The sequence below is a fragment of the Cnephaeus nilssonii genome (assembly GCF_951640355.1).
Source record: "Cnephaeus nilssonii genome assembly, chromosome: 5".
Classification (NCBI taxonomy): Eukaryota; Metazoa; Chordata; class Mammalia; order Chiroptera; family Vespertilionidae; genus Cnephaeus; species Cnephaeus nilssonii.
In genome coordinates this window covers 8,777,778-8,800,439 of record NC_137076.1, presented here as the reverse complement: position 1 = coordinate 8,800,439, position 22,662 = coordinate 8,777,778, and the positions used below count along the sequence as shown (strand labels likewise).

The 22,662-nt window shown below is 50.8% G+C and overlaps 1 protein-coding gene across 1 annotated transcript in view; it reads left to right on the top strand.

The window, feature by feature from the left end:
• Positions 1 to 1,159: 1,159 nt before the first annotated feature.
• OBSCN (obscurin, cytoskeletal calmodulin and titin-interacting RhoGEF) overlaps positions 1,160 to 22,662 on the top strand; it is a gene marked incomplete at both ends in the record, with an annotated part of 160,537 nt that continues 139,034 nt past the window's right edge. The window contains 9 exon segments of the mRNA XM_079773281.1: positions 1,160 to 2,150; positions 3,182 to 3,451; positions 3,540 to 3,800; positions 4,592 to 4,900; positions 5,396 to 5,662; positions 6,018 to 6,284; positions 6,767 to 7,042; positions 7,596 to 7,871; positions 10,533 to 10,808. Coding sequence (XP_079629407.1) covers positions 1,160 to 2,150; positions 3,182 to 3,451; positions 3,540 to 3,800; positions 4,592 to 4,900; positions 5,396 to 5,662; positions 6,018 to 6,284; positions 6,767 to 7,042; positions 7,596 to 7,871; positions 10,533 to 10,808 — 3,193 coding nt within the window.

Below are 22,662 nucleotides of genomic sequence, written 5' to 3'. Positions count from 1 at the left end.
CATTTAGCGCCCCTGGTGCCAGCCCTGTCTATGCAGGGTGCCCGGGCAGTGAAGCCGTGGAATGAAAGGGCTGCATGCAGCCCCCCAGGTCGGGTTCAGCTAGCCAGCTGGCCTACAGGAACCTGGCTTTTCCGGGGGATCCGCGCTGTGTCCTCCGCCGCTGCCCAGGCACGCTGCTGACTGGGCTGCCCGGATAGTCTTGCTCCAAAGGGAGGAGACAGGCGCCCACAGTGAGGGGGCCAGGCCGCCTGCTGGGCTGAGGGCGCTGTCTTGCTAGGAGGAGCTTGCTTGGCTACAGAGTTTCCATTTCTTCTCTGCTCACTGATGGGCACAATCCCCCAGGGGTTTAGGGATGGGGGACCCCAGGAGAGGTGGCCCAGAGTTGCTGTAGGTGGGACAGATCTGTGCACAGGGCTCCCTGTCGTGGGGGCCACTGGCAAGGGGCCTGCAAGCCCACAGCCCCAGCTGGGGCCCAAAGGCTTGGGGGAAGCCACTTGGGGGAAGAACAAGAATAAGGGGAGATTAAGGGAACACTGGGCTGAGGGCTGGAGGAGAGCCTGTGACCTTGGGAGCAAAGAAGCGCCCCCTCTTTGAGGGGAGGAGAGGTAGGCAGATTGCAGTCTCTGGCCCCAGGAGGCAGAGGCCTGTGGGAGGGACAGGACACCTGAGGCAGTTGGAGTGGCTCAGGGGGCACACACACAGGAGGTCTGCTTAGCAGGTGCCGTGTGGCTGGTGGAGGGAGAGGCTGGCGCTAAAGCCTGATGCCTCGCAGGGAGGGGGCAGCCTGGCGGCTGGCCTGGTGTTTGGGGCAGGTGCTCAGCTGGACCTGAAGTTGGGCAGCGGGACTGGAGCTGGGGGGAGAGGCTGGAGATGCTCGCCCATTAGGAGAACCTGTTTTGGGGGTGGAGCCAGACCCCAAAAGCTCAGAAAGGGGCAAATCCGCACTTGCGAACCATCATGCCTTCAGGTGATGTTGCCTGGGGTGGGGGTGGGGCATGTGCAGGTGTCTGGCTGGGTTCCTGGCTTCTCCCAGTGGCACTGATGGGTGGGTGAGGTGGCCCGGTGGGACAAGGTGGCGGGCTCTGAGTGTGCCGGGGGCTTGTGTTCATGATGACTTTTCACACCCACCTCACAGGTCCCCCCGCCCCTTCCTTCCACCATGGATCATTCCTCCTTCAGCGGCGCGCCCCGATTCCTGACCCGGCCCAAGGCCTTCGTGGTGTCGGTGGGTAAGGACGCCACACTGAGCTGCCAGATCGTGGGCAACCCCACGCCGCAGGTGAGCTGGGAGAAGGACCGGCAGCCGGTGGAGGCGGGCGCTCGCTTCCGCCTGGCCCAGGACGACGACCAGTACCGCCTCACCATCCTGGACCTGGCGCTGGGCGACAGCGGGCAGTACGTGTGCCGCGCGCGGAACGCCATCGGCGAGGCCTTCGCCGCCGTGGGCCTGCAGGTGAACGCCGAGGCGGCGTGCGCGGAGCAGGCGCCCCACTTCCTGCTGCGGCCCACGTCCATCCGCGTGCGCGAGGGCGCCGAGGCCACCTTCCGCTGCCGCGTGCGCGGCTCGCCGCCCATGGCCGTGAGCTGGAACAAGGACGGCAGGCGCCTGGGCTCGCCGGACGCCCCTCGGGTGAGCGTGGAGGCCAGCGGCGAGGCGAGCGCGCTGCGCATCCAGGCCGCGCGGCCGCGCGACGGCGGCACCTACACGGTGCGCGCCGAGAACCCGCTGGGCACGGCCAGCGCCGCCGCCGCGCTCACGGTGGACGCGGACGCGGACGCGGACGCGGCCGGCCCGCCCGGCGCCTCCACCGCCGCCCTCCTGGCGCACCTGCAGCGGCGGCGCGAGGCCATGCGGGCCGAGGGGGCCCCTGCCTCGCCGCCCGGCGCTGGCACTCGCACCTGCACGGTGACCGAGGGCAAGCACGCGCGCCTCAGCTGCTATGTGACGGGCGAGCCCAAGCCCGAGACGGTGTGGAAGAAGGACGGGCAGCTGGTGGCCGAGGGCCGGCGACACCTGGTGTACGAGGACGCGCAGGAGAACTTTGTGCTCAAGATCCTCTTCTGCAAGCAGTCGGACCGTGGCCTCTACACGTGCACAGCGTCCAACCTCGTGGGCCAGACCTACAGCTCCGTGCTGGTCGTTGTGCGAGGTGAGCTGGGTGCCCGCCCCGCACACCTGCCTGAGTCACTGCCGGGAACGCACGCGAGGCTCCTCCCTGTCTGTCCGGTAGTGGATTCGGAGTTGGAAGTCCTGGCAGCTCTGTCTCTAACCGGCCCGCATAATTCCTGTCCCCTCAACCTGTCCCCTGTCTCTGTGAGTCACAAGAGTAAAGAAGAAAGCGCTTTGTCACCAGCACCCCCTCCCCGTGGGAGCCGCTCAGAATGCCTGGTAGCTGAGCCTGCCCTGTGCAGAGTGAGGGTGACCCAGGCGTCACTCTCCCCTGGATGCTCAGGGGGGGGGGGGGGGTGTCTCTCTGCCAGAGAGGGAAGGAGGGCAGGGGCGGGGACAAGCCCTTGTGCTTTGGAGGGCTTGGGCCCGGTGGCTGCGTGCAGCCTGAGGTGGCTCTGGGGCGGTTTGCAGGCTCTCGCCCAGGCCTGGGCAGGTGTAGGCAGGGAGGTCGCTTTATTCTTCCCTCCTAACACCAGCCTCTGGGGTGCTGGGAGTCCCGCCTCCACCCTATTACACATCTCCACCGCCGCAGGATTGTGCCCAGGGTGCATGGATCTTCCCGTGCAGGCCCCGGTTTCCTCGTTCTCTGGAGTAAATGCTCCTCCACCTCGGGGGTCCCTGAGGAAGCGACGGGGGGGGGGGGGGGGGGGGGGAAGATGCGGTGGCACCACGGCGGGCCTCGGCCAGCAGTCTTGGTCCTGCTGTCTTGCCTAGGGCTCTGGCAGGACCTGTCACCTGCCTTTATTCCTCTTTCTCCTTCCAGACTGCTTCTCTTTGGGGGGAGGGGCTCTTTTCTTTAATTTCTGTCTCCTCTCCCTGCCCCCACTCGCCTTCCCTCTTCAGCTCTCCCACTCACCCCTGCCCGGACTTCCTGCCCCCACCTCAGCATCTACTTGCCCTTAGCTTGCCCTGCCCTGTGCCACTCACCACACTCCAGGGGCCCCCAGCCAAGTACCCCCTTTCTTTCCCTGCCCAGCCACCCTGCCCTGCTCATCAGCCCTCTCCCCTCAGAGCCCAAAGTGCCCTTCAAGACGAGGCTGCAGGACCTGGAGGTGCAGGAGAAGGGGTCGGCCACGTTTCAGTGCGAGGTGCCGCTGCCGACCACGGAGGCCGTGTGGTACAAGGAAGAGACACGGCTGTGGGCCAGCGCCAAGTACGCCATCGAGGAGGTGGGCACGGAGCGCCGGCTCACCGTCCACAACGCTTCCACTGACGATGACGCGGTGTACATCTGCGAGATGGCCGAGGGCAGCCGCACGGTGGCCGAGCTTGCAGTACAAGGTGGGCGGGCAACACGACAGGGGGGTCCACGAGACTGGAGGCGGGCAGGCTGTCCGGTTTGACTAACCTGTGGCTCTGGCCATCCTAGGCAACCTCATCCGAAAGCTCCCGAGAAAGACAGTGGTGCGAGTGGGGGACACTGCCCTGTTCTGCGTAGAGCTGGCCAGGCCAGAGGGCCCGATCCACTGGCTTCGGAACCATGAGGAGGTGGTGGCTGGGGGCCGAGTAGCCATCACCACCGAAGGCACATGCCACACGCTGACCATCTCCCAGTGCAGCCTGGAGGATGTGGGTGAGGTGGCCTTTGTGGCTGGGGACTGCCGGACGTCCACCCAGTTCTCGGTGTCAGGTAAGGGCCTGGAGTGCCCCTGCAATGGAAGAGGTGCCCCTTGTCACCGTCCGTGTTCTGGACCCAGCGCTGGCCCACATGTGCTCAGCAGCTGCAGGAAGGGTGTGGGGCACATTGCGTTCAGGCTGTAGCTCTGGTACCCGCAGACCCACAGCTGTTTGCAGCCATCCCCCACTCTGGGCTCCCCAGGCGTTGACAAAATAGCCCCTCATCCTACCAACCAAATTAGAGGTGCAGATTGATCTAGAAGCACAGTGTGTGGTTGTGTGTGTGTGTGTGGCTGTCCGGTGTGAGCATGTCTTCTCTCTGTGGCCTTTGGTAGCTACATTGTAGATTGGGCGGTGGTTCCCTCCCACTCCCGCCCTCCCCCACAGGGCTAACTCTTGGCTGGGGGGCAGGGAGTGCCCCTCCACAGGGCCCCAGCACCTCAGGAGGGTCACTGTGCCCTGCTTTAGCCACTGTCTAGCCAAGACCCCAATGCACTGAACTGGAAGGTGTCTGTCCCCAAACCACATGGCCAGCTTGTGGTGGCCCTGGGCCCAATGTGGCTCTGAAGCCAGGGTGCCCTTTCTGCTGCAACTAGACAAATGGCCACAGGGTGGGACCAGGGGTCATGGGCCTACGGCTTCCCCTCAGGCTGGCCTTCCACCTCGGCTGTGGCCATTTCAGACCATCAGAGCAGTGCCCCCTAGGAGGGCTGGAGGTTCTGTGCCCCCCTCCGGCAGGGTGATCCTGGACCTGGGGTCAGGGAGGGGCTCCCAGTTGGTGACAAGGACGTGTGCTCTGCCCAGCCCCCAGGAAGCCACCACCACACCCCCCCGAGGCCCCTGTGGTGAAGGCCAAGACAGAGAGTTCCGTGACTCTCAGCTGGTCCCCACCACCCCATGGGGACCGCCCTGTCACCATCGATGGCTACGTGGTGGAGAAGAAGCGACTGGGCACCTACACCTGGAGCCGGTGCCATGCGGCCGAGTGGGTGGCCACACCTGAGCTGACTGTGGACGGTGTGGCTGAGGAGGGGGACTTCCAGTTCCGGGTGTCAGCTGTAAACGGCTTTGGCCAGAGCTCCTACCTTGAGTTTCCGGGAACTGTCCACCTGGGTAAGTATGGAAGGTTCTGTTCCCATTGGCTTCCAGATAACGGCCTGCAGGGCGCCTGCTGCTGAATCACCCAGACGTAGAGCATAGCCCAGCCTTGGTGAGGCCACAGTGACTCATGGAGCCTCTTTGTTGGCAGCGGGTGGGGGGGAGGGGGTTACCAGGGTCCTGATGCTGGAGCCTCCTCTGTGGGAAGGGGAAGGGACTCTGAGACAGGACGTGAGGCCCCTAGGAACCTATCTGTGTCCACCAGCCCCAGGGGACCAGGCTGCACAGCTGCACCCCCCCACCTCTGGTGTGTAGGATCTGGAGGGGATCTTGGGTGGCTCTAACTTGTCCCTACTCAGTCCTGAACCCTGCAATCTCTCATGGTTGCCGTGGACCTGTCTGACGGGCTTCCTGGAGGAGGGGGCACATGAGCCCAGACTCTGGGGGGGGGGGTGGGAAGAAGAGGGGAGGCCAGGTGCCCTGCTCCTTCCTGAAGCCCCTACCCTGCAGCACCCCAGCTGGCTGTGAAGACGCCTCTGAAGGCAGTGGAGGCGGTGGAGGGCAGTGAGGTGACCTTCTCCGTGGACCTCACTTCGGTCTCTGCGGGCGAATGGTTCCTGGATGGGCAGGCCCTGAAGGCCAGCAACACGTATGTGATCCGCTGCGAGGGCACGCGGCACGTCCTCACCATCCGCTCAGTACCCACCAGCCTGCATGGTGCTGAGCTCAAGTTCGTGGCCAATGGCATCGAGAGCAGCATCCGCATGGAGGTCCGAGGTAGGTGGACCTCAGCCCATGACCCCTGGGGCCTCTCCAAGTTCTGTTTCCTCTAAGGGTGGGGCAGGAGTGGGACCTGTGATCCTACGCCCAGGGCTCCTGGGGCGTGCTGGTGGGCTGCTGGGTATGTGGCCTGGGCAAGCAGGACCAGATTTGGGCGGGGGGGCGGGGAGGGTATGTGAAGCAGCTTGCCCTGCCTGGGGGGTGTCCCCAGCCACAGGGTATGAGCGGACGAGGGGCTGGGCTCCTGATGACACAGAGGCTCATGTCTCCATCTATCTGCCCCCCTTTCCCTCCTCCTCCTCCACTCTCTGTCACCTCCACACGCTCTCTCTCCACCTGTGGGGGCCCCCAGGGCTGACCACCAAGCGTCCAACGGAAGTTCGGGAGGTGCTGGCCCGGCTACACGAGGAGGCACAGCTCCTGGCGGAGCTGTCAGACCAGGCCACGGCTGTAACATGGCTCAAGGACGGCCGAGCACTGCCCCCAGGACCCAAGTACAAGGTTCAGGCTTCAGCAGGACAGCGGGCGCTGCTGGTGCGGGATGTGGCGCGGGACGACGCTGGCCTGTATGAGTGTGTCAGCCGTGGGGAACGCATCGCCTACCACCTGTCAGTTCAAGGTGAGTGTGTCCACATGTGTCCACGTGCTTCTGGCCACTGCTACAGCTACAGCATTCTGTACCCCAACTCTGGGCAGGCTCTAGGGGTTCAGGGCAATGAGCTGTTGTTCTCTGTGGTGGGGTAAGTTAGGGGCATTTTCAGGTGGCTGTGGGGACTGTGGCTCAGGTTACCCCCGTTTTGGGTGGGGGAGGGGTAGGCTCAGGTGACTCCATGGGGACAGTGGGGGCGTGGGAGGGCGCTCACTCTACCCCATGGAGAGAGTGGGGGCCAGGGCTTTGTTCAGTAGAGGGAGGGACCCTGGGGGGAAGTCCTAACAGTCAGTGGCACTGGGTGGCTGGAAGTCAGCAGCAGGCCCTGTATGAAGGGGACCCTGGGCTGGGCTGAGCCAGGGTTCCACCTGGTCCAAAGCCCTGAGACCCTGCATTTGCTAGTGTGTGGGTGTGCTCACAGGCCTGTCCCCCTCCCCCAGCTGCCCTCGCAGGACTCACACCCTTTCTGCACAAGGACTCGGCGGGTGGCTGCGTGGACACGGTGGCCGGGGGTCCGGCCCACTTTGAGTGCGAGACTGTGGAGGCCCATGTGCCCGTGCGCTGGTTCAAGGATGGCTTGGAGCTCGGCCACTCCTGCTCCCACTTCTCGCAGGAGGATGTGGGCACACGGCATCGACTGGTGGCCAACTCAGTCACCAGGCAAGACGAGGGCACCTATTCATGCCGCGTGGGCGAGCACTCGGTGGATTTCCAGCTGCGTGTCTGTGGTGAGTCGGCAACTCTAGGGCTTAATGGGTGGGGAGAAGGTCTGGGACTTGCAAGGTAGAGGTGCCAGGCTCTTCATTGCTCATGTGAATGCTTGGGGTGGGACAGCTGCTTCGATTTGGGAAAAGAAATTACCCACAAAACGAACACCGAGGTGGATGAACAATGCGAAATAAGAAGGAACTGTGAAGTCCTTGTTTTCCTATTAAAGATCAAAGGAGGCTGAGCGGACCCAAAAGGTGCTGGCAGCATCCTCAGCAGGATAGATTGGGACCTCAGTGACTATGAGGTCCTGGCTCCTTCTAGAAGCCACTAGGGCCTCTTGGTGGGTTCTCTGAGTCCTGCTGCACCGCCTTGCCCCCAGGAGAGGCTCTGCCAGCCCCCATGCCACCCTCTGTACTGAGGCAGTGGTCAGGCCCCTGTGCTGGGAGGGCTGTGCTGCGTACCCGACCACAGAGGTTCTCAGGGGACCTGTGGTTGCCGTGTCTGAGCCTCGTTGTGGCTTCAGGACTCACCGCTGTGGGGCCTCTGACTGTGATCCCTCCCTGTCCCCAGAGCCCAAGGTGGTGTTTGCCAAGGAGCAGTCGGCACACAGCGAGGTGAAGGCCACGGCCGGGGCCAGTGCCACGCTGAGCTGCGAGGTGGCCCAGGCCCAGACGCAGGTGACATGGTACAAGGATGGCAAGAAGCTGAGTGGGAGCTCAAAAGTGCGCGTGGAGGCCACGGGCTGCACCCGGCGGCTGGTGCTGCAGCAGGCGGCGAAGGGGGACAGCGGGGAGTACATCTGCGAGGCCGGGGGCCAGCGGGTCACCTTCCATCTGGATGTCCCAGGTCAGTTCTTTGGTGGCACTAACTTAGCTTTGTGTGTAGGTAATGACTACAGCCTGACACACCCTGGTGCTCTTTCCACTGGACCTCACCTCTTTAGCCTTCTATCCTCCATCTCCCATATCAGTGGTCGGCAAACTCATTGGTCAACAGAGCCAAATATCAACAGTACAACGATTGAAATTTATTTTGAGAGCCAAATTTTTTAAACTTAAACTTCTTCTAACGCCACTTCTTCAAAATAGACTCACCCAGGCCATGGTATTTTGTGGAAGAGCCACACTCAAGGGGCCAAAGAGCCGCATGTGGCTCGCGAGCCGCAGTTTGCCGACCACAGTCCCATATCATCCCAGTGGTGGGGCCAGACCAGGCTGGGTGGGCAGAGTGTGAGCAGAAGGGAGAAGTGGTCCTGTACAAGCGGAGTGGCGCTCAGGTTTTGCTCAGTCATAGTTCCCAGCTCCTGCCAGAGCCTTCTGGGTGCTCCTCACCAGCTGGGACTCGGGCTCTGCCTTTCACATGGAGTCTGAGGTAGACCAGATGTCTCTTACCTGTGTCATGTGAATTTCCTACTCCCCATGTCCTGGTAGCTCCCAGATAACTGCACCCAGCAACATGGGCAGAGACACGTTTGAATTTCATTACAACAGAATATGGGGAAGTTCCTGCCCCCCAGTCTTACTTGCATCCATCTCAAGACTGAACAGTGTGTTAGCAAATTGTAGCTTTTTAAGGCACGCCCTTGCATGTGGATGTAGATGTTACTGGATCCTCACTTGTCGCAAAATCTAGATCCGTGTTTTCTTGCAAGGTCTGTGCAAAAAGTAAACAGAGACCAGAGCATTGGCAGGTGTGTGCCAGGGACATGCACATGTGAGGTCTGTAATATCTTCCTAAAGTACATCTTGGTTTCTTTTTGTGTCCTGTGTCAGAATCCCCTGGGAGTCTGATGTACAGAATTAGACATGGAGAGAAATAAAGAGCTTCTCCCACACTGCACGCCTTGTTGAAGACAAGGAACTATAGTGATAGCCCCTGACTGTTGAGTCAGTATTTATGTCATAGTATTTCCTAATGATGCATGTGTATTTGTCCCTGTCTGCTTTGTTCACAGAGATGTCTGTGAACTAACTGTGTTTTCATTTTGTTAGGAGAGTTTTAATCTCTAATCTACTTCCAGGTGCCTCAACATAACAGTTTGGTGTTATATCTGTGTACAATAGCTTGTGGGTGTGCATAGATACAAAAATAAAATCCACCAAACATTTTTAATTGTTACTTTAGGATAATATGACAAATGATTTTGTAGGAGTAAACATGAAAATGTTTGAGAAATTGACCAAATTAGAAAACTATATGAAAAGTGGCATAAGATTTTGACAGCTCAGATAATCCTTTTCAATAAATGGAACCACAATAAAAAAAAATTCTTATAGGTCAAGATGGCTCCACTGGAAAATTATATGAACTATTCTGTAAGGACATTATTGCATGTTCATGGAGATCCTTCTAGAGCTAGAGAAGAACATAGAGTCCCTGGCTTAATACGTGGTACCAGCATGACATCTATCACCAACATCTGATAGGGAGAGTTCAAATAATGGGCCAATCCATTGTGGAGACCAAGGCCAAAACCTGAAGCTAAGTAGTATCAAAATGAATCGGCAATGTATTAGGAGCACGGTGCAGTATAAAGAAAGTCACGGCCCAGCTGTGTGAGCACCACAAAGTTCAGCAAATCAACCTCACTCATGACGTGAGCAGATTGAAACTAAAATATGAAGCGATCGCCTCATCAGTGCAGAGTTGCGTTTTGATAACATTTAATGTCAGAAATATAGAAGAAATGTTTATCAATATTGATTCATGCCATAGATTCTTAACCAATTATAAATAAAAGGGATCATCCTTCTTCTGATAAATGATACTGAAGGACAACCAGCTAATCACACTAAGTGGCACCTGAAAGCTTTGCCTGTGAGATCAGGGACCAGGCAAGGGGGCTCACAGTCACCACTTTTGTCAGCAGGAAATAAAGTAAAACGTATAAAAGTGTGAAAAACTGGAGTGAAATTCAGATAATACGATTTACGCAAAAGATACATTATTAGACTTGGTGGGAGTGGGGAGAATATTACGGTGCCCCAAATCCCAATAACAGACACACCACAGAAGAGCAATCAGTAAAGACCGAAAACATAGCCAAGGCCCACCACTTTGTGAGTCATCCAAAACATGGAAGAGACAGGCTCAGGAGGCACAGCTCAGTCCCCTAGGAGGCCAGCAGGTGACACACAGAAGGCAGTTGGGAGGTGGAGCCCAGGTCCTGTCCCTGGCGGGTGGGAATGCTCCCTGCACATCCGGGAAAGACTTGGTCACCTGGGGAGGGTGTGTGCACCCCTCATGGTGTGAAGTCCCTCTGCTAGAGGGTGTGTGGTCAAGAGGAGTCCTTCATGGTGTCCCCAGCAGGGACTGCCCCCTGGGCAGTGGTCAATGTGCAGATGGATGAGCTACTTGTGCTGAGAAGGTGCTGGGGCTTCTTCAGGTCACACAGAGCCTTGAGAGTTATCCTGTCCTGCCACCTCCCTGCTCAGTCCTTGCGTCCCCAGTGCTGTCCTCCTGATTTAGAAAATATTTTTGACCCTGTGTGTCCCTCCCTGTCCACAGAGCCCACGGTGGTGTTTGCCAAGGAGCAGTCAGCGCACAGCGAGGTGAAGGCCATGGCCGGGGCCAGTGCCACGCTGAGCTGCGAGGTGGCCCAGGCCCAGACGCAGGTGACATGGTACAAGGATGGCAAGAAGTTGAGTGGGAGCTCGAAAGTGCGCGTGGAGGCCACGGGCTGCACCCGGCGGCTGGTGCTGCAGCAGGCGGCGAAGGGGGACAGCGGGGAGTACATCTGCGAGGCCGGGGGCCAGAGGGTCACCTTCCATGTGGATGTCACAGGTCAGTTGACGAAGCAGAGGTTTGAGAACCCTGGGAGCAGGCTTGGAGACGTGTTTCAGTGTGTGTGCAGGGGCAGCAGTCAGCAGCCCCCTCAGGGCCTGTCAGCCGGTTATTTGGTGTTGAGTAGCAAATATCCCCCAAACCTAGAGGCCTGGAAGAACATTAGTTACTGTCCCGATTCTGTGGGTCAGGGCTCAGTGGGGGTGGCTCCTCTCTGCTCATGTGGTTTTGGTGGGGACAGAAGGAGCCAGCCTGACCTCATTCACACATCTGATACCCCAATTAGCATGGCTCCCGGGGTTGGGGCTGGTGGGGGTGACCGGTCTCTCTCTTCTGTGATGTTGGCTGGGCTCACTTCTATTTCTGAGACCCCGTTCTCTTCTGGTGGCATCTCACCCACAGGCCTTTTTCTCCATGTGGCCAGCCTGGGCTCCTTCACGTAGTGTCTGGGTTCCCTCAGGGAATGGTGGATACTGTAGGGCTCGCTAATATCCATCTCCAGCCATCCCAGAATGTTACCCCCTCTCTGTTCCCTCTGTGCAAAGCCAAGTGTAAGGCCAACTTGATTCCAAAGGGGGAGAAGTAGAGCAGTGGCTCCCTGAGGACCACATCCTATAGTCTCTCACAGGGACATCGCAGGGATTCAGGCGCTGTCTGTCTCTCATTCTCTGCCATCCTGAGTGTTTAACCGTTTTCATTCCAATGCTTATGGTCACAAGATGGCTTTCACAGCTCCAGCCAGCACCTTCAAGATGGGAAGAATTTGCAAGGGATGTTTTTATTTTTTTACTGCTGTGCAACAAATGATTATAAACTCAGTGGCTTAAAACAATGCCTATTGATTGGTTCACAGTTCTGTAGGTGGGAAGTCGGAGCCTGGAGTGGCTGGATTTTTGGCTCAGGGTCTCAGAGGCTGGAATCCACATGCCATTGGTTGAGTCCTCTGGGATTCCTCTTCCAAGCTCATCTAAGTTGTTGGTGAATTCCATCCCTGGCGGGTCTGCGTGTGAGGCTGTTTCCTGGCTGCCTGGCAGATGGAGGCCACTTTTGGTCCTTTGCCATATTGTCCCTCCCTCTTCAGGCCAGCCGTGGAAAATTCCCCTGTGTCCAATCTTTGGCCAGAAAGAGCCCTTCCCCTCCAGGGCTCCCCTGATGAGTTTAGGCCCACCCAGGGTCATCTCCCTTTTGATGAACTAAGAGCCAGCTGTCCTGGGACCTAAATTCCTTCTGCAGAATCGCTCACAGTGCGCACATGGACTAGTGTGTTTGGCGGGCTGGCTTGGAGAGACTGTGTGAATACCCTGGGCAGGGGGCTTGGGGCCTTTCTATCTAGCACTGGGTGTCACCTGTCGCCTCTTCTGTTTGGAAGGCAGGTGCTCTCTTTTCTGGGAGCCGGAAGAGGTTTTCCCTTAAGCCTCTTTCTAGGTGTGGGTCCCACAGCCACGCCCTGCTCCAGGTAGCCTGGGAGGTGAGCCCCTGACTTTCCTGTCTTGTTAATGGGACATTGAGACTGGAGGAGGTGGGTCTGTTGGGGCTGTGTGGCAGATAGGCCCACGCCACATCAGGGTGGTCACACCCTTCAAGGCTGGCTATGGAGGGATCAGAGGATGGACAGGGTCAGAGCTCAGTCGTGCCTCTTAGTAGCTGGGTGACCTTGGGCAAGTTGTTAATGTCCTGTCCCCCTGAAATTCACACCCATCTGGGACTTCAGATTGTGTGTGGCCTTTTGTGGAAATAGGGTCTCTGCAGATGTCCTCACTGGATGATCTCTAGATGAGATGATCTGGATGAGGTGGGCCCAGTGACCGGGGTCCTTATAGAAAAAGGAAGGGGAGATTTGAGACACACACAGGGAGATGGTCATGTGACAACAGAGGCAGAGATGGGGTGATGTGGCCACAAGCCCAGGGATGCTTGAGGCACCAGCAGCTGGAAGGGGAAGGAAGGACCCTCTCTGGAGCCTGCAGATGGAGCATGGCCCTGTAACATCTTGATCTTGGGCTTCTGGCCTCCAGACCTGCAGAGGATAGATACCTGTTGTTTTTAGCCCCGGTGTGTGGTCATTTGTTCTAGTCTCCCCGGGGCCTCCTCATCCTCTGTGTCTCAGTGCTCTCCTTTGTGAAGTGGAGTGGTAATAGAGCTTCTAGGGCGGTGCTGAAGGACTGCCCCCTAAGCCCATCCCTGCTGCTCTGCAGTGGCATGGGCCACTTCCCGCCACTTCCCTCCTAGGCAGTGTGAGTTCTGACCACTGGACGGGGTTCTGGGTATGAGGTAGGCAAGGGAAGGTGTCTGAGCTTGCTTGGTGGGCCAGAGATCCAGGCAGCAGGCCCTCGTGTTGGTCCTGGAGGATGAGCCCAAGTGTGTCAGGCAGGCAGTACAATAGGAACTGTGCATGTGTCCGGGAGTCCAGAAAGTTCTGGATGGCAGCAGCTGGCTGTGTCTGAGGATTGGGCAGGAGGCTGAGCAGGAACCGTGTTGGATTGTTAAGGCCAAGCTCCTCAAACCATGGTTTTTCTTTGGAACACACTACTCTGAAGTGGGACCCAGAGACCTGTGTGTTCACAGGCCCACGCGGCTTTGTCAAGTTTATGCACAGAGAGGTGATGCTCTTACACCCGGGCCAGAGGCTTCCTTGGGCTACATAGTGAGGGGCTGGAGGCCCGCAGGCCTCCAGGGCTTCACCCCAAACTGGTGGTCTTTGCATAGAGTTTTCTTTAAATTGAGTTCTTTTTTAAAAAAATTATTTATTGATGAGAGAGAGAGAGAGAGAGAGAGAGAGAGAGAGAGAGAGAGAGAGAGGAAGGAAGGAAGGAAGGAAGGAAGGAAGGAAGGAAGGAAGGAAGGAAGGAAGGAAGGAAGGAAGGAAGGAAGGAAGGAAGGAAGGAAGAGAGATTTGTTGTTCCACTTATTTATGCATCCACTGGTTGATGTTTGTATGTGTCCTGACCATGTGAGCAAAGGTTTTTTGTAGTCTCTCTCTTCCTTTCCATTGATCTGTGTGTTTTTGTGCCAATACCACAGCACTGTTATGATTATTATAACTTTGTAGTATAGTTTGAAATCAAGGAATGTGATATCTCCAACTTTGTTCTTCTTCCTCATTCATGGTTGGCTATTCATAGTCTTTTGTGATTCCATATAAATTTTAGGATTATTCTAGTTCTGAGAAGATGTCATTGGTATTTTGATAGGAATTTCATTGAATCTGCATGGTCATTTTAACAATATTAATCCTTCCTATCTATGAGCATGTCTTCAATTTCTTTCTTCAATGTCTTATAGTTTTCAGAGTACAGGTCTTTCACCTCCTTGGTATTTATTCCTAGGTATTTTATTACTATTATTTTTTGATGCAGTTGTAAATGGGATTGGTTGCTTAATTTTTTCATCTGATTGTATAGGAATGTGATGGATATCTGTATATGAACTTTATATCCTGCTACTTTATTGAATTCTTTTATTAATTTTACTAGAGGTCCAGTGCATGAATTTGTACATGGGTGGGGTCCCTCGGCCTGGCCAGCGATTGAGGCCCATCAGGGCTGGGCCAGCCACGGGGAGGAACCACGTGAGGTTGGCCGGCCGGGGGGAGGTGCCGCGGGAGGTTGGCTGTGGGAGCACATTGACCACCAGGGAGTAGCTCCTGCATTGAGCATCTGCCCCCTGTTGGTCAGTGTGCGTCATAGTGACTGGTCAACCAGTCGTTCAGTCGTAATGGTTGCTTAGGCTTTTATATATATAGATTAACTTTTTTTGTGGAATCTTCAGGTTTTCTATATATAGTACCATGTCCTCTGCAAATCATGACAGTTTTACTTCTTCCTTTCCAATTTGGATGCCTTTTATTTCTTTTCTCTTTTTTAAAAATAATATATTCTCATTGATTTCAGAGAGGAAGGGAGCGGGAGAGAGAGACAGAAACATCAACAATGAAAGAGAACCATCGATCGGCTGCCTCCTGCATGCCCCCCACTGGGGGTTGAGACTGCAACTCAGGCATGCACCCTTGACTGGAATCAAACCTGGGATCAGTTAGTCCATAGGCCAATGCTCTATCCACTGAGCCAAACTGGCTAGAGCTTTTATTTCCTTATCTTGTTGGATTGTTGTGGCTAGGACTTCAGTACTATCTGTATATATAAAAGGCTAATATGCTAATCCAACAGTCCGGGTAATGACATCACATAGCAATGCCCAGCTTCCTCTTCCTAGCGACTAGCCTCCTTGGAGTTTCTTCAGCCCAGGAACATGACTTGCTTTATAGCCAGGTGGAAACTTTTTACACTAACCAAATATCTGTGAAGCGTTTTCCCATGCCTCATCTCATTTGATACTCGCAGAAGTCCTGGAGTAGGTAAATAGGAGACTCGGTGGAATCCTGTTTTCTTTTCATTAGCTGGAAAATGGAGATTTGGAAAGCTTAGAAACTTGACCTGACTGAAAAGAAGTAAGAAATGGTGGACCTTGAAAATGACTTCAGGTTATCTCACTGCGCAGAATATAGTCAAACCCTGGTGCTGTTAAATATATTACCCATTGTTCTCCCTGCATGATCTACAATAATAATCTGCTTTGTGTTGATATTTACTACTGTGTTTCTGACAATTACCTGAAAGAGAAGTTGGGGTGCTTCACTGGGCTGGAAAAAGTTTAGCTAAATCAGAAAGCAGGTCTAATTAAGCAAGTTTATTCTATATCTATGAAAGGTTAAGTTGACTAGTGCATGCGCAATACATATAAAGCTCTTGATGGAGCCAATCGCACGCATGTGTTTCCATCTGTCATTGTCGATTGAGAATTTGGTTGACACTTTTATTATAGAGAAAGGGCGAATAGCGATATTAAAATATTTCTTCTAATTAATTTCCTTTCAGTGTGCACAAATTCGTGCACCAGGCCACTGGTGTTGAATAATAGTGGTGAGAGTGGGCATCCATGTCTTGTTTCTGATCTTAGAGAAAGAGTTTTCAGGTTTTCACCATTGAGTGTGATGTTAGCTGTGGGTTTATAATATAAGGCCTTTATCAAGTTGAGGTAAGTTTCTCCTATATGCACTTTGTTGAGAGTATTTTGTTTGGTAATCCTCACCTGAGGATATTTTTTCCACTGTGGCTAGAACTTCCAGTACTATGTTGAATAAGAGTGCTAAAAGTGGATATCACTCTCTTGTTTCTGTTCTTAGGGGAAATGCTTTTAGTTTTTGCCCATTGAATATGATGTTGGCTGTAGGTTTGTCATATAAGGCCTTTATTATGTTGAGGTATGATCCCTCTACTCCACTTTGCTGAGAGTTTTTATCAAAAAAGGGTGTTGGATTTTGTTGAATGCTTTTTCTATGTTGGTTGATATGATCATGTGATTTTTGTCTTTCACTGTTTATGTGATGTGTCACATTTATTGATCTGTGAATGTTGTACCAGTCTTGCATTCCTGGAATAAATCCTACTTCCTCATGATGTGTGATCTTTTTTAAATTATTGCTGGATCTGATTTGCTAATATTTTGTTGAGGATTTTAACATCTATGTTCATTAGAAATATTGGCCTGTAATTCTCTTTATTTGTAGTGTCTTTATATGATTGTAGTAGTAAGATAATGCTGGCTTCATTAAAAGAGCTTGCAAGTGTTCCTTCTTCTTGGATTTTTTGGAATAGTTTGAGGAGTATAGGTGTTAGTTCTTCTTTGAATGTTTGGTGAAATTCCCCTGTCAAGCCATCTGGATAAAGCTTTTGTTTGCTGGGAGTTTTTTGATGACTGTTTCTATTCCATCAGTTGTTATTGGTCTATTGAGGTTTTCTGATTCTTCCTGATTCAGATTTATAAGATTGTATTTTTCTAGGAATTTGTCCATGTCATCGAGGTTTTCCAGCTTGGTGGCATATAGTTGTTCAATCCTTTGTATTTCTGTGGTGTTAGTTGTTACTTCTCCGCTTTCTTTTCTGATTTTATTTATTTGGGTCCTCTCTCTTTGTTTCTTGAGTCTGACTAGTGGTTCATCTATCTTATCTTTTCAAAGAACCAGCACTTGGTTTCATTGACCTTTTGTATTGTTTTTTTCTTTTTAGTCTCTATGTCATTTGTTTCCACTTAAACCTTTATTATTTCCTTCCTTCTACTTATGCTGGGTTTTTCTTCTTGTTCTCCTTCTAATTCTTTTAGTTGTAAGGTTAGATAACTTATTAGAAAATTTTCTTGTGTGTGTGTGTGTGTGTGTGTGTGTGTGTGTGTGTGTTTAAGGTAGGCTTGTAGTATTATAATCTTGCCTCTCAGGACCACTTTTGCTGTGTCCCACATATTTTGGGTTTTTGTGTGTTCATTTTTTTCCTGGAAGTTTTTGATTTCTTCCTTGATCTCATTGGTAACCCATTCATTGTTTAATAAGATGCTATTTACCTTCCATGTGTTTGAATATTTTGGAGTGTTTTTATTATATTTGATTTTTAATTTCATTCCATTGTGATCTGAGAAGATGCTTGATATGATTCCAATCTTCTTGAACTTGTAGAGACTTACTTTGTGTTCTAACATGTGGTCTATCTTTGAGATTGACCCATGTGCACTTGAGAAGAATGTATATTCTGCAGCTGTGGGGTGAAATGTTCTGTAAGTGTCAATTAATTACATCTGATCTAGTATGTCATTTAGGATCCCTGTTTCCTTGTTGATTTTTTTGTCTAGAAGATCTATCCAGTGATGTCAGTGGGGTTTTAAAGTCCCCTACTATGATTGTATTTCTGTTGATCTCTCCCTCTAAGTTCTCAAGAAGTGTGTAATACACACACACACACACACACACACACACACACTTGGGTGCTTCTATATTGGGTGCATATATGTTTGCCAGGATTATATCCTCTTGTTGTATCGATCCCTTCACTATTATGTAGTGAGCTTCATTGTCTTTTGCTATGGCCTTCATTTTGAAATCTATTTCTTCATATATGAGTATTGCTACCCCAGATTTTCCTTTCATTTCTATTTGCATGCAAGCATTTTTTTCCCACTCCTCCACTTTCATTCTGTATGAGTCTTTGGTTCTGAGGTGGGTCTCTTGTAGACAGAATATAATGGGTCATGTTTTCTTATCTAGTCAGCTACCCTTTGTTTTTTGATTGGAGCATTTAAGCCATTTACATTTAAGGTTATTATTGATAGGTTCTTACTTATTTTCATTTTTATTCTTTATGCCTGCATCCCTCTCTTTCTATTTCTTTTTCTTACACTACTTCCTTTAGCAATTATTGCAGTGCTGGTTTGGTAGTGATAAACGACTTTAGCCTTTTTTGTCTGAGAAGTTCTTTATGAGAAGCTCTTTATTTCGACTTCAATTTTGAACGATAGCCTTGCTGGATAGAGTAGTCTTGGATTCAGACACTTGCTTTGTAATACTTTGTATACTTCATGACACTCCCTTCTGGTCTGAAGTGTTTGCTGACAGTCTAATGGGACCTCCCTTGTAGGTAATTTTCTGTATCTCTCTTGATGCCTTTAAGGTTCTTTCTTTGTCTTTAACATTTACCATTTTATTTTTAAATCTATTTTTATTGATTTCAGAGAGGAAGGGAGAGGGAGAGAGAGAGAGAGAATCATTATTGGCTGCTTCCTACACGCCCCACACTAGGGATGGAGCCCGCAACCCAGGCATGTGCCTTGGCTGGGAATTGAACCCTGACCTCCTGATTCATAGGTCGATGCTCAACCACTGAGCCATGCTGGTCAGGCAATGTTTGCCATTTTAATTATGATGTGTCAAGATGTGGGTTCTTTTGGGTTCATCTTGATTGGGTCTCTCTATGTTTCCTGAACTTGAGTGACTTTTTCTTTCACCACGTTAGTGAAGTTTTCTGTCATTATTTCTTCAAACAGGTATTCTTTTCCCTGCTCAGATTCTTAATCTTCTGGAACCCCTATGCTACAGAAGTTGTTATGTTTCATATTGTTACAAAGCTCCCTTAAACGATCCTTCTTTTTAATTTTTTGTTGTTGTTGTTGCTGATTGCTTCTCTGATTGGGTATGTTTTTTGTTTTTGTTTTACGTTGTCTTCTAATTTGCTGATTTATTCTCAGTTTCTTCTAATCTACTGTTGATTGTTTCCAGGGTGTTTTTTACTTCAGCTATGTCATTCTTCATTTCTGATTGATTCTTATTCATGATTTCTATGTCTGTTGTCATACTGATATTTTGCACTGAGTTCCTTATAGTTCTCATTAAGTTGTCTGAGAATCTTTATAAACATTACTTAAACTCTGTATCTGATAAATTGCTTGCCTCCATTTCATTTAGCTCTTTTTCTGGAGATTCCTCCTGTTCTTTCATTTGGGGTCTATTTCTTTGTTTCCCCCCTCTTTTTTTCTGTTTCTTTGTGTTTGTTTCTGTGTGTTGAAGAAAACTCTTATGCCTCCAAGTGGGACCCAGTGGTGTAGACTCCTTGATCTTCTCCTGTTGAATTTGGGTCTTGATTTCTGTTGTTCCATTTGTGAATGAGTTCAGCCCTCAGGCTTATTGACTGTGAGTCCCAACCCCGACCTCATTGTGCCAACTGTTATGCAGGTACTGACAGAATGAAACAAGAGCAAATAAAAAAGAACATGAAGAAAATAACAAAAAAACTAAAAGGCAAACAAACAAACAAACAAAAAATCAAAACACCAACAATAATGAAAACAACAGCCTCAACCAAAAGACTAAAAAGCAAGCAATCGAACAAAATCAGGCACACTAACAAAGACCTGGAGAATTAAAGGAGGAAAGAAAAATACTAAAATAAATTTAAAACAGAGTATATGAAATCAAAGAGACCAGAAATAGTGTAAGTATCAAAATAAAAGGTAAAAAATAATGAATAATATAATAATAATTTTAAAATGTAATAATACTAAATAAAATGAGATATACAATAGGAAAATAAGATGGGAAAAGAGAAAAGAGAAGAACAAATAATTGAATTAAATGTAAGAACAAAAAGTAAAGAGAATGAGAAAGAAAAAATATTTGGTTAAAATAAAAGATAGCAATTAGAGAATATAAGAAAAAAGAGAGAAGACAAGAGAGAAAGAAAATTCAAACCAAATCAACCACCTCCCTCCCCCAGAAAAACCACACAAACAAAAAACTTTGAGTCTGCTATTTGTGGAGCTCGCTGGATTTTGTTGTGATGCTATTGTATCTGGCCCCTTGGTGTGTGGGTCCCAGGCCACCCGGGCAGTTCTCTGGTGCTGGCCAATGTGAGTCACTGTCTCTGCCTAGCCCTGGGCAGCCTGGCTGAAGCCTTGTGGGTCCCCAAGTATTCCGGTGGGTGGGGCCTCCATAGTCCAGAAGCTGGGTCTGCTCGGACTTGCCCCTTGAATATACTTGTTCTGGGCTGGAACTAGGCTTGGTGGGGTATCTGGTCCAGATCAGGATGTTTTTAACAGACTTGCCTTGGGGTGGTGCCCTTAGCTTGTAGGAGGGGTGGGTGACTCTTCCTCTCCTTCCAATGCCTCAGCTCTCCCTGGATTGCTGGCACCCCCTTGTTGCCACCTCTAGCAGTTGGGATTTAAACAAAGCACACACAAAAACCAAAATAGAACAAAAAAATCACTCTGCCCCACTTGGCTCTCTAATCTTTCAGCAAGGCCCGCTCTCACTGGGCGGGGCTTCTGCTCAGGCTCCCACCTGGCCAGAGATGTTCGAGTCCTCTATGCCACCAGGCCCAGCTGCTGGGGCACAGAATTCTAGCCCAGAGCTGTTCCACAGGTGGGGGAAGGGGCGGCTCCTCTTCATTTGAGGTTGGGAGGATTGTGCCTTTTCCCAGGATACTCAGACTGGCCCCCATCCTGCTCTTAGGGGCAAGTTCTTTCAGAGAATAATTGACCCCTCAGATTCACTGCCTGGTGGTCTGCTCAGACCCCTCTCCTGGTCTAGAGTTCTGCTGAGCAGCCCTTCCCACAGACACCAATCCGGGTGAGCTTCCCAGGCTGTATTGTAACCCAGTACTCACTTTTTGTCTGGGATAAGGTGGTCTGAGTTCCCGGGTGGACTGAATTCCTACTTTTTCCCACTGTCCGATGCTATGTGGGCTCCCCTTCCCTTCTCTGTTGCTTTGGTTTGGGAATCCCTGTGTGTGGTTGAGACTCTATTCTCCTAGGGGGCAGGAGCTGCTTTGCCACAACTTCCCTCCAGCTTCCCAGCCAAGGTGCTTAGCTGTGCACATTGGCTCACCCACGCCATGTCTTCTCCTGTCCTCTCTCCACAGTCCACACTCACAGTATTTTTTTCAGGTGGTTTTTCAAGTTGAATTTCTGCAGATTAGCCTGCTACAAGTCCATTCTATTATCTTCTGGATTCCATATTTTCTGTTTTCATTTTTATTGCATTTATTGTGGTGACATTGGTTAATAGAACTATATAGGTTTTAAGTGTACAGTTCTATAATACATCATCTACATATTGTATTGTGTGTTCATCACCCAAAGTGAAGTCTCCTTCTGTCACCATTTATCGTCTCATTTACCCTCTTCTACCTGCCCCGTCCTTTCCTCTGGTAATTACCATACTGTTGTCTGTATCGATGAGGTTTTTGTGTGCCATTTAATCCCTTCATCTATTTCACCCAGCCCCCAACACCACTCCCCTCTGATAGATGTCAGTCTGTTCTCTGTATCTATGAGTCTGTTTCAATTTTGTTTATTTTGTTCATTAACTCATGTGGTATTTTTCTATCTCTGACTGTCTTATATCTCTGAGCATATTACTCTTCAGGTCTATCTATGCCATCACTAAAGGTATGTTTCTTTCTTTTTTATGATCGAGTAGCATTCCATTGTGTAAATGTACTACAGCTTTTTTATCCACTCATCTACTGATGGGCACCTGGGCTGCTTACAAATCTTGGCTATTGTAAATAATGCTGCAATGAACATAGGGGTGCATATATTATTTTGAATTAGTGTTTCAAGTTTCTTTGGATATATTCCCAGAAGTAGAATCACTGAGTCAGAAGGCAGTTCCATTTTTAATTTTTTGAGGAACTTCCATACTGTTTTCCATAGTGGCTGCACCAGTCTGCATTCCCACCAACAGTTCACAAGGGTTCCTGTTTCTCCATACCTCACCTGTTGTTGGTTGATTTATTGATAATAGCTATTCTGACAGGTGTGAGGTGATATCTCATTGTGGTTTTAATTTTATTTCTCTGATGATTAGTGATGCTGAGCATCTTTTCATATGTATATCCTCTTTGGAGAAGTGTCTATTCCGGTACTTTGCCCGTTTTTTTATTGGATTGTTTGTGTTTCTGGTGTTGAGTTATATTAGATCTTTATAAATTTTGGATATTAACCCCTTATCAGATATATCATTGGTGAATGTTTTCCCATTCAGTGGGCAGTCTTTTCATTTTGTTTATTGTTCCTTTTCTGTGCAATACCTTTTCAGATTGAGTAGTCCCATTTGTTTATTTTGTTGTTGTTGCTCTTGCCCAAGGAGATATATCAGAAAAAACATTACTAAGTGCAGCCCTGGCTGGTTTTGCTCAGTGGTTAGAGCATTGTCCCATAGACCAAAGGGTTTCAGGTTCGATTCCTGGTCAAGGACACATGCCTCGGTTTAAGGCTTGACCTCCGGCCCCAGTCGGAGTGCGTTCCAGAAGCATACAATTGATGTGTCTCTCTCACATTGATGTTTCTCTCTCCCTATCTCTCCCCTAATCTATTATCACTCTCAAAGAAAAAAAATCAATGGAACAAATATCCTTGGGTGGAGATTTAAAATAATCCTATCTAATAAAAGAGTAATATGCAAATTGACAATCACTCCAACACACAAGATGGCTGCCCCCATGTGGTCAAAGATGGTTGCCCCCATGTGGACACA